The sequence below is a fragment of the Pseudochaenichthys georgianus genome, unplaced genomic scaffold (genome assembly GCF_902827115.2).
Source record: "Pseudochaenichthys georgianus unplaced genomic scaffold, fPseGeo1.2 scaffold_1861_arrow_ctg1, whole genome shotgun sequence".
Taxonomy (NCBI): domain Eukaryota; kingdom Metazoa; phylum Chordata; class Actinopteri; order Perciformes; family Channichthyidae; genus Pseudochaenichthys; species Pseudochaenichthys georgianus.
Window position 1 is genome coordinate 15,001 of NW_027262611.1, and position 11,404 is coordinate 26,404.

At 50.0% G+C, this 11,404-nt stretch overlaps 1 protein-coding gene across 1 annotated transcript in view; it reads left to right on the forward strand.

The window, feature by feature from the left end:
* LOC117441634 (laminin subunit alpha-1-like) overlaps nt 1–10,529 on the forward strand; it is a gene marked incomplete at its 3' end in the record, with an annotated part of 20,843 nt that extends 10,314 nt beyond the window's left edge. Inside the window, exons 12-18 of the mRNA XM_071202265.1 lie at nt 2,266–2,367; nt 2,451–2,665; nt 8,242–8,353; nt 8,671–8,781; nt 9,958–10,079; nt 10,156–10,242; nt 10,318–10,529. Coding sequence (XP_071058366.1) covers nt 2,266–2,367; nt 2,451–2,665; nt 8,242–8,353; nt 8,671–8,781; nt 9,958–10,079; nt 10,156–10,242; nt 10,318–10,529 — 961 coding nt within the window. The remainder of the gene's footprint in view (nt 1–2,265; nt 2,368–2,450; nt 2,666–8,241; nt 8,354–8,670; nt 8,782–9,957; nt 10,080–10,155; nt 10,243–10,317) is intronic.
* Nucleotides 10,530–11,404: the final 875 nt, after the last annotated feature.

The following is an 11,404-nucleotide window of genomic DNA, read 5'->3' on the forward strand; positions in this document are numbered from 1 at the left end:
CTACCTGTCTGACTTCCTGTCTACCTGTCTGTCTGACTTCATGTCTACCTGTCTGTCAGACTTCCTGTCTACCTGTCTGACTTCCTGTCTACCTGTCTGTCTGTCTGACTTCCTGTCTACCTGTCTGTCTGACTTCATGTCTACCTGTCTGACTTCCTGTCTACCTGTCTGTCTGACTTCATGTCTACTTGTCTGTCAGACTTCCTGTCTACCTGTCTGACTTCCTGTCTACCTGTCTGTCTGTCTGACTTCATGTCTACCTGTCTGTCAGACTTCCTGTCTACCTGTCTGACTTCCTGTCTACCTGTCTGTCTGACTTCCTGTCTACCTGTCTGTCTGACTTCATGTCTACCTGTCTGTCAGACTTCCTGTCTACCTGTCTGTCAGACTTCCTGTCTACCTGTCTGACTTCCTGTCTACCTGTCTGTCTGACTTCATGTCTACCTGTCTGTCAGACTTCCTGTCTACCTGTCTGACTTCCTGTCTACCTGTCTGTCTGTCTGTCTGTCTGTCTGTCTGACTTCCTGTCTACCTGTCTGTCTGACTTCATGTCTACATGTCTGACTTCCTGTCTACCTGTCTGTCTGACTTCATGTCTACTTGTCTGTCAGACTTCCTGTCTACCTGTCTGACTTCCTGTCTGTCTGTCTGTCTGTCTGACTTCCTGTCTACCTGTCTGTCTGACTTCATGTCTACCTGTCTGTCAGACTTCCTGTCTACCTGTCTGACTTCCTGTCTACCTGTCTGTCTGACTTCCTGTCTACCTGTATGTCTGACTTCATGTCTACCTGTCTGACTTCCTTTCTACCTGTCTGACTTCCTGTCTACCTGTCTGTCTGACTTCATGTCTACCTGTCTGTCTGACTTCATGTCTACCTGTCTGTCTGACTTCCTGTCTACCTGTCTGTCTGACTTCATGTCTACCTGTCTGTCAGACTTCATGTCTACCTGTCTGACTTCCTGTCTACCTGTCTGTCTGACTTCCTGTCTACCTGTCTGTCTGACTTCATGTCTACCTGTCTGTCAGACTTCCTGTCTACCTGTCTGACTTCATGTCTACCTGTCTGTCTGACTTCATGTCTACCTGTCTGTCTGACTTCATGTCTACCTGTCTGTCTGACTTCATGTCTACCTGTCTGCCTGACTTCATGTTTACCTGTTTGTCTGACTTCCTGTCTACCTGTCTGACTTCCTGTCTACCTGTCTGCCTGACTTCATGTTTACCTGTCTGTCTGACTTCCTGTCTACCTGTCTGTCTGACTTCATGTCTACCTGTCTGTCTGACTTCATGTCTACCTGTCTGTCTGACTTCCTTTCTACCTGTCTGTCTAACTTCATGTCTACCTGTCTGTCTGACTTCCTGTCTACCTGTCTGTCTGTCTGTCTACCTGTCTGACTGACTTCATGTCTACCTGTCTGACTTCCTGTCTACCTGTCTGTCTGTCTACCTGTCTGTCTGACTTCATGTCTACCTGTCTGTCTGACTTCCTGTCTATCTACCTGTCTGTCTGACTTCATGTCTACCTGTCTGTCTGTCTGTCTGACTGACTTCCTGTCTACCTGTCTGTCTGACTTCATGTCTACCTGTCTGTCTGACTTCCTGTCTACCTGTCTGTCTGACTTCATGTCTACCTGTCTGTCTGACTTCATGTCTACCTGTCTGTCTGACTTCCTGTCTACCTGTCTGTCTGACTTCCTGTCTACCTGTCTGCCTGACTTCATGTTTACCTGTTTGTCTGACTTCCTGTCTACCTGTCTGACTTCCTGTCTACCTGTCTGCCTGACTTCATGTTTACCTGTTTGTCTGACTTCCTGTCTACCTGTCTGACTTCCTGTCTACCTGTCTGTCTACCTGTCTGCCTGACTTCATGTTTACCTGTTTGTCTGACTTCCTGTCTACCTGTCTGACTTCCTGTCTACCTGTCTGACTTCCTGTCTACCTGTCTGCCTGACTTCATGTTTACCTGTTTGTCTGACTTCCTGTCTACCTGTCTGACTTCCTGTCTACCTGTCTGCCTGACTTCATGTTTACCTGTTTGTCTGACTTCCTGTCTACCTGTCTGACTTCCTGTCTACCTGTCTGCCTGACTTCATGTTTACCTGTCTGTCTGACTTCATGTCTACCTGTCTGCCTGACTTCATGTTTACCTGTTTGTCGGACTTCCTGTCTACTTGTCTGATTCCTGTCTACCTGTCTGTCTGACTTCATGTCTACCTGTCTGTCTGACTTCCTGTCTACCTGTCTGACTTCCTGTCTGTCTGCAGCTGCTGTCTTACGGAGGGTTCCTGAACCTCTCTCTGTTCTACGACGTCCCATTGGACAACGAGGACCACTCTCTGCCCGCCCACTGTGACATCATCCTGGAGGTGAGGAAGCATTTAATTGGTTTGTAGTTTGTAGTCTAATTTCTGATAAGAACTACAAACATGTCTTCCCCTCTCGTCTCCAGGGTAACAGCCGTTCTCTCCGCCTCTCGGTCCCCCCTCACCTCTTCCTGTCCGAGCTGTCTGAGCGCTCTGTTGCCGTGGCGATGTCACCGCGGCAGTTCATCGACATGGAGACAGGCGTCATGGTTACCAGGGACGACCTGCTGACAGCGCTCGCCAACGTGACATCACTGACGGTCAGAGTTCACCTGAACAACTCCGCAGACGGACCCATACGGTAATCACAACAGAGGCTTCTCAATTCTTAAATGTCCCCTCCTCGACTCCTATCCTCAAGACTTAGTCCCGCCCACAGGAGATGAGAGCCGAGGAGAGAGGAGGAAAGCAGCAGGCGGAGAACTCCTCTCCTCTGAGCGGTCACTTTAGCGCTGTATTGGATCATCTCTGTGGATCGGCTGAACTTTGTCCCACATATTTACTTTGAGTTCATTGAGAGGGCGGCGTGATGAGACGACACCAGGCTACAGATGCGGACACACACACACACACATATATATTTATATAAATATATACAATTTAAAGCATGAGCGCACTCTCATAATAACGTAACACAATCAGAGACTGGATATCCCCCCCCCCCCCTCTGGTCGCTGAAATGGGGAATTGAAATTACGGGCCAAAAGTTCTATTTACAAGAATTAAAGTAAGCAGAGGACACCAAACCAACTGAGACCCGTCTGTCCGCCGCATTTACACACTGTACCACACACACCTACACACTGTACCACACACACACCTACACACTGTACCACACACTGTACCACACACACCTACACACTGTACCACACACACACCTACACACTGTACCACACACTGTACTACACACACCTACACACTGTACCACACACACCTACACACTGTACCACACACACACCTACACACTGTACCACACACTGTACTACACACACCTACACACTGTACCACACACACACCTACACACTGTACAACACACACCTACACACTGTACCACACACTGTACTACACACACCTACACACTGTACCACACACACACCTACACACTGTACAACACACACCTACACACTGTACAACACACTGTACTACACACACCTACACACTGTACCACACACACTCCTACACACTGTACCACACACCTACACACTGTACCACACACTGTACTACACACACCTACACACACCTACACACTGTACCACACACACCCCTACACACACCTACACACTGTACCACACACACACCTACACACTGTACAACACACACCTACACACTGTACCACACACTGTACTACACACACCTACACACTGTACCACACACACACCTACACACTGTACCACACACTCCTACACACTGTACCACACACACCTACACACTGTACCACACACCTACACACTGTACCACACACTGTACTACACACACCTACACACTGTACCACACACACACCTACACCCTGTACCACACACACCTACACACTGTACCACACACACCTACACACTGTACCACACACACCTACACACTGTACCACACACACCTCCACACTGTACCACACACTGTACTACACACACCTACACACTGTACCACACACACCTACACACTGTACCACACACACCTCCACACTGTACCACACACTGTACTACACACACCTACACACTGTACCACACACTGTACCACACACACCTACACACTGTACCACACACTGTACTACACATACCTACACACTGTATCACACACTGTACTACACACACCTACACACTGTACCACACACACACACACACACACACACACACACACACACACACACACACACACACACACACACACACACACACTGTACCACACACACCTACACACTGTACCACACACACCTGCAGCTCCTAAAGCATCATCAGGCTGCAGCCGTTGTGTATTTTATTTGGTGAAGCACTAAGTGGTGTTAGAAACATCTGGACTCTTTGTTTGTAGATATCTCTAAACTAGAGAAAGAGAGTCGGCCTGTTCCACTGAGTGATAGATATTATCAGGGTTCGAGTTACGTGGGAGCCAATGGGAGCTGAGCTCCCACGGACCCAGTGAAATCAAACATCTGTGGGGGTCTGCACCTCCAAGGTGCGCAATACATTATTGCGCAATCTATGCCTGTGACTGTGTGCGTGCGCCTGTAGTTTCAAAGACCCCCATAGAGCTCAGTTTATAACTCGAACCCTGTATATTATACTCTCTGCTCTGCTTTCTGCACGGACCTCTCAGCTGCTCTGCTTTCTGCACGGACCTCTCAGCTGCTCTGCTTTCTGCACGGACCTCTCAGCTGCTCTGCTTTCTGCACGGACCTCTCAGCTGCTCTGCTTTCTGCACGGACCTCTCAGCTGCTCTGCTTTCTGCACGGACCTCTCAGCTGCTCTGCTTTCTGCACGGACCTCTCAGCTGCTCTGCTTTCTGCACGGACCTCTCAGCTGCTCTGCTTTCTGCACGGACCTCTCAGCTGCTCTGCTTTCTGCTTTCTGCACGGACCTCTCAGCTGCTCTGCTTTCTGCACGGACCTCTCAGCTGCTCTGCTTTCTGCACGGACCTCTCAGCTGGTCTCTCTGGAAACATCGCGTCACCATGAGAGCAGTTGATAAAATAATATCCTGGGGATGCATGCAGAGCTGTGATTGGCTGAGATCAGTCCGGCCGTGCGACTCCACCGTTCCCGGAAATGCATCCGTGGAGGAACCATCAGTGTCTCCTCGGTTAGAGCTCCTCCAGAGCGCCTCCTCTCTCCTCTCTCCTCGGTCATAGCTCCTCGACGCTCGATCCTCGGTGTGCATTTAGAGAAATGAGATGTCCTTCAAAATGGCGCGCTGAAATTCATTTCCGGGTCACTACCGGAGGACAGAGGAGTCGAGAAGTCGAGGAGGGGAAATTTGAGTATTGAGAAGCCTCTTATCACTCTGATTATCAGGACTCTTAAAGGGCCGGTACGCTCTTAACCTATTAACATAGACCCCGAGCCTGTTTTTCAGGCCTCGGGCTCCAACATGACATTCCCACAACAAAGACTATATCTTCTAAAAGGGGTACATTAATCATCTTTTCTCTCAAAGTAATGATAATGTAGAAGAGTCAGAATCAATATAGATGTTTTTATTTTAAAGTAAATTCAGATTGAAAATTGTAAAGAAATGTAAATGATAGTGTCCGTCCAAAACCATGACTTATCGTGAAAGCCACCCTGAACGACGGGACGGTCGACTGACAGCTTCAGGAGAACAAGTGACCTTCTTAGAGAGGTGTAGCAACACTTCCGGGGTCATTTGGGTGGATTTGCCGTTTCTCTGGCCCCCCTCGTCGATTTTGATGATTGTCATTTCTTTTGAACCGTTAGAGCCAATAGAATCGAGGGAAGTTCCTAAATCCACCGACACGTTGCCACGAGGAGTGAGAGTGATGCCACGCAGCTTGCCCAAACCGAAAGCTATGTTACGCTCTGAAGACTAGACTTATTGCTGATGGATTATCAGAAATCATTTCAAAGTGACACAGAGACATTGGATTAACCTCCAGCTGGGTTTTTATCGTTTAAATGCCATTAAACACAACTTTTGATCAGAAAACAGCAAAGGTAAGACAATTTGCCGTGGTGTGATGTCTGGGTTTGCCTTCGCTGGCCTGAGTTTTGGTCGCACAGTGATGATACGTATACCTCTAGAATCTGTGGAATCTCAGTTTTAATCTGATATCTTGTTTGTGCAGATCCAATTGTAAGTAATAAAGTATGTCTACCGTGAGTTCTGAGCTAAGTGCGTTAGCATTTTTTCGCTCAGGGCTCATTTAGACGCTTCTTATGAGACTTGTTTTGTTTCGGTAAAAATGGTTCATATCGTCAGTTAGCTGAGTTTCTTGCCGTTAGGTGGGTATGACACATTAATAGGTTTTTAAATGTTAAGAAACCCTCAGACGCTGTTTCTTGCAGATGTTGCGTTTTTGCCCCCGCCCGCGGGTCCGTGGGGATTAACAGGTCAAAGGGCCGGTACACTCTCAAAGGGCCGGTACACTCTTAAAGGGCCGGTACACTCTCAAAGGGCCGGTACACTCTCAAAGGGCCGGTACACTCTTAAAGGGCCGGTACACTCTCAAAGGGCCGGTATGCTCTCGGCCGGTACACTCTCAAAGGGCCGGTACACTCTCAAAGGGCCAGTACACTCTCAAAGGGCCAGTACGCTCTTAAAGGGCCGGTACACTCTCGGCCGGTACACTCTCAAAGGGCCGGTACACTCTCAAAGGGCCAGTACACTCTTAAAGGGCCAGTACACTCTTAAAGGGCCGGTACAATCTTAAAGGGCCGGTACAATCTTAAAGGGCCAGTACAATCTTAAAGGGCCGGTACACTCTCAAAGGGCCAGTACACTCTCAAAGGGCCGGTACGCTCTCAAAGGGCCGGTACACTCTCAAAGGGCCAGTACACTCTCAAAGGGCCGGTACACTCTCAAAGGGCCAGTACACTCTCAAAGGGCCGGTACGCTCTCAAAGGGCCAGTACGCTCTCAAAGGGCCGGTACGCTCTCAAAGGGCCGGTACGCTCTCAAAGGGCCGGTACGCTCTCAAAGGGCCGGTACACTCTCAAAGGGCCGGTACATTCTTAAAGGGCCGGTACACTCTCGGCCGGTACACTCTCAAAGGGCCGGTACACTCTCAAAGGGCCGGTACACTCTCAAAGGGCCGGTACGCTCTCAAAGGGCCAGTACACTCTCAAAGGGCCGGTACGCTCTCAAAGGGCCGGTACGCTCTCAAAGGGCCGGTACGCTCTCAAAGGGCCGGTACGCTCTCAAAGGGCCGGCATGCTCTCAAAGGGCCGGTACGCTCTCAAAGGGCCGGTACGCTCTCAAAGGGCCGGTACACTCTCAAAGGGCCGGTACACTCTCAAAGGGCCGGTACGCTCTCAAAGGGCCGGTACACTCTCAAAGGGCCGGTACACTCTCAAAGGGCCGGTACACTCTCAAAGGGCCGGTACACTCTTAAAGGGCCGGTACACTCTCGGCCGGTACACTCTCAAAGGGCCGGTACACTCTTAAAGGGCCGGTACACTCTCGGCCGGTACACTCTCAAAGGGCCGGTACACTCTCAAAGGGCCGGTACGCTCTCAAAGGGCCGGTACACTCTCAAAGGGCCGGTACACTCTCAAAGGGCCGGTACACTCTCAAAGGGCCGGTACACTCTTAAAGGGCCGGTACACTCTCGGCCGGTACACTCTCAAAGGGCCGGTACACTCTTAAAGGGCCGGTACACTCTCGGCCGGTACACTCTCAAAGGGCCGGTACACTCTCAAAGGGCCGGTACATTCTCAAAGGGCCGGTACACTCTCAAAGGGCCGGTACACTCTCAAAGGGCCGGTTAACTGGAGTTATGTCACAATGTCATTACTGTTAAATGAAACTAATATCTGTCTCTCTCACCTGTCTCTCTGTCTGTCTCTATGTCTGTCTCTCTCACCTGTCTCTCTGTCTGTCTCTCTCACCTGTCTCTCACCTGTCTCTCTGTCTGTCTCTCTCACCTGTCTCTCACCTGTCTCTCTGTCTGTCTCTCTGTCTGTCTCTCTCACCTGTCTCTCTGTCTGTCTCTCTCACCTGTCTCTCACCTGTCTCTCTGTCTGTCTCTCTCACCTGTCTCTCACCTGTCTCTCACCTGTCTCTCTGTCTGTCTCTCTCACCTGTCTCTCACCTGTCTCTCTGTCTGTCTCTCACCTGTCTCTCTGTCTGTCTCTCTCACCTGTCTCTCTGTCTGTCTCTCTCACCTGTCTCTCACCTGTCTCTCTATCTGTCTCTCTCACCTGTCTGTCTCTCAGTCTCAGTTCTGTCTCTCTGGACGTCGCCGACTCTTCCTCAGGTGATAGTGTTCCTGCGGTTGCCGTGGAGACGTGTGAATGTCCTTGGGGTTACAGCGGCACTTCCTGTGAGGTCAGCTGATCTCCTTCCTGTTTATAATAATAACTCTGACCAGGTCTGCTCCGATTGGCTAGTTTAATCCTTCATTGCCTGTCAATCACAACAGGGAGGGGCTTACAGTCATAATGAGCCGTGTTGTTTAACGTGTGTGTGTGTGTGTGTGTGTGTGTGTGTGTGTGTGTGTGTGTGTGTGTGTGTGTGTGTGTGTGTGTGTGTGTGTGTGTGTGTGTGTGTGTGTGTGTGTGTGTGTGTGTGTGTGTGTGTGTGTGTGTGTGTGTGTGTGTGTGTGTGTGTGTGTGTGTGTGTGTGTGTGTGTGTGTGTGTGTCAGGCTTGTCTCCCAGGTTTCTACAGAGTAGGAGGAGTGCTGTTTGGAGGGAACTGTATTCAGTGCGAGTGTAACGACCACGCCAACAGGTGTAACATCCATGGAGTGTGTGAGGTGAGTACACACTCTACACACTCTACACACTTTACACAGTCACACAAACAGGAAGGAGACCACAGCAACACCTGACCTTCTCTCTACCTGTCTCTCTCTCTACCTGTCTGTCTCTCTACCTGTCTCTCTACCTGTCTCTCTCTCTACCTGTCTGTCTCTCTACCTGTCTCTCTCTCTACCTGTCTCTCTCTCTACCTGTCTGTCTCTCTCCCTGTCTGTCTCTCTACCTGTCTCTCTCTCTACCTGTCTGTCTCTCTACCTGTCTGTCTCTCTCCCTGTCTGTCTCTCTCCCTGTCTGTCTCTCTACCTGTCTCTCTCTCTACCTGTCTCTCTACCTGTCTCTCTCTCTACCTGTCTCTCTCTCTACCTGTCTGTCTGTCTCTCTCCCTGTCTGTCTCTCTCCCTGTCTGTCTCTCTACCTGTCTGTCTCTCTACCTGTCTCTCTCTCTACCTGTCTGTCTCTCTCCCTGTCTGTCTCTCTACCTGTCTCTCTCTCTACCTGTCTCTCTACCTGTCTCTCTCTCTACCTGTCTCTCTCTCTACCTGTCTGTCTCTCTCCCTGTCTGTCTCTCTACCTGTCTCTCTCTCTACCTGTCTCTCTCTACCTGTCTGTCTCTCTCCCTGTCTGTCTCTCTACCTGTCTCTCTCTACCTGTCTGTCTCTCTCCCTGTCTGTCTCTCTACCTGTCTCTCTCCCTGTCTGTCTCTCTCCCTGTCTGTCTCTCTACCTGTCTCTATCTCTACCTGTCTCTCTCTACCGGTCTGTCTCTCTCCCTGTCTGTCTCTCTACCTGTCTCTCTCCCTGTCTGTCTCTCTCCCTGTCTGTCTCTCTACCTGTATCTCTCTACCTGTCTGTCTCTCTACCTGTCTGTCTCTCTACCTGTATCTCTCTCTACCTGTCTGTCTCTCTCCCTGTATCTCTCTCTACCTGTCTGTCTCTCTACCTGTCTGTCTCTCTCTACCTGTCTGTCTCTCTACCTCTCTCTCTCTCTCTCCCTGTCTGTCTCTCTCTACCTGTCTCTCTCTACCTGTCTGTCTCTCTCCCTGTCTGTCTCTCTCCCTGTCTGTCTCTCTCTCTCTCCCTGTCTGTCTCTCTCTATCTGTCTCTCTCTACCTGTCTCTCTCTCTCCCTGTCTCTCTCCCTGTCTGTCTCTCTCCCTGTCTGTCTGTCTCTCAGGGATGCTCCCACGACACCACAGGTCCAAACTGTGATCAGTGTCTCCCTGGTTTATATGGAGACCCAACAGAAGGGACAGCCAATGACTGTCAGCTGTGTCCCTGCCCTCTGACGTCCAACAGGTGAGACATAGCACTCTGGATATCATATATAATAATATAATATAGTATATAATATATAATATGTGTGTGTCTCCAGCTTCAGCCTCACCTGTGTGCTGGAGGCTTCGGGCCAGGTGTCATGTGATCAGTGTCAGGAGGGATACACAGGAAGCAGCTGTGAGAGGTGAGGATGATTGACAGGTGGATCCACCAATCAGAAGCAGGAACTGGCTCTGACACACTTTCTGTCTGTCTGCAGGTGTGCCAGTGGTTTCCACGGCAACCCCCAGGTAGCGGGCGGGGCATGTGTGCGCTGCGAGTGTAACGGTAACGTTGACAACCAGGAGGCGGGAAACTGCAACACCGTCACCGGGGAGTGTCTGCGTTGCCGTGGCAACACCGGCGGCAAACACTGTGAGGTCTGTCTGCCTGGTTACTTTGGAGACGCTGTGCACAACAAGAACTGCCAGGGTGAGACACACACACACACACACACACACACACACACACACACACACACACACACACGTGTATTTCCTGCAGCAGGAATGTTGATCCATTCAAATCCAGATTAGATCTGACCTCTTTGTGCTGCAGTCACATGATTACTTCATATGGGCAGGGCTTACTGCAGTACATCATCACATGTCACTTGTGAGTCGCTTTTATCCAAAGCGACTCACACACTCAACACTGTGGGCGATCCCCACAGGAGCACTTTGGGTTGAAGGGTCTCAGGGACACAAAGACATGCTGACTGCAGTGGGGTTTGAACCTGAGACCCCTGATCCCAACCACTGCGCCACACGCCTCCCTGTATATGTATTTAGTTCTAAATATGAGCGTTCATTCTGGTTCTGTTTCATCCTTACTGACCGCCAGAGGCGCTGCTTTAGCGCTGGATATCTTCTGTCTCGCGCATGCGGAGGTCGGATATGTATATCAACAAAGTCCCGTGTGACCTCGTATGACCCCGGAAGGCATACGTTCCGGTATTGTCAACGAGTTCAGTTCTTTTTCATCTTCTCGCTGCGCAGGTTACTGCTTTGTGAGTAGAAGCCAAGCTAGCTTATTGAAAATGAAGATACTCGCTCATCACTACATACATTTGGTTCCTTGCCTGTTCTGTCCCCAGTTAGCTGAGTGCTCTCGCTCAAGCTAACTGCTACGGCGCTAGTGGGGAGTGTCTTCGCTCCCCTCTCACGGCTCACAGTTGGTTATTTTATTTAATCGTTTATTTGAGAGGGACATGCACTGTGATGAACACTTAAGACATTGAAATGCGTCAAACGTAACAGTGCCAGATTTAGCTTTGAGCTACTTTCCATTCCCTCACATATTAGGAA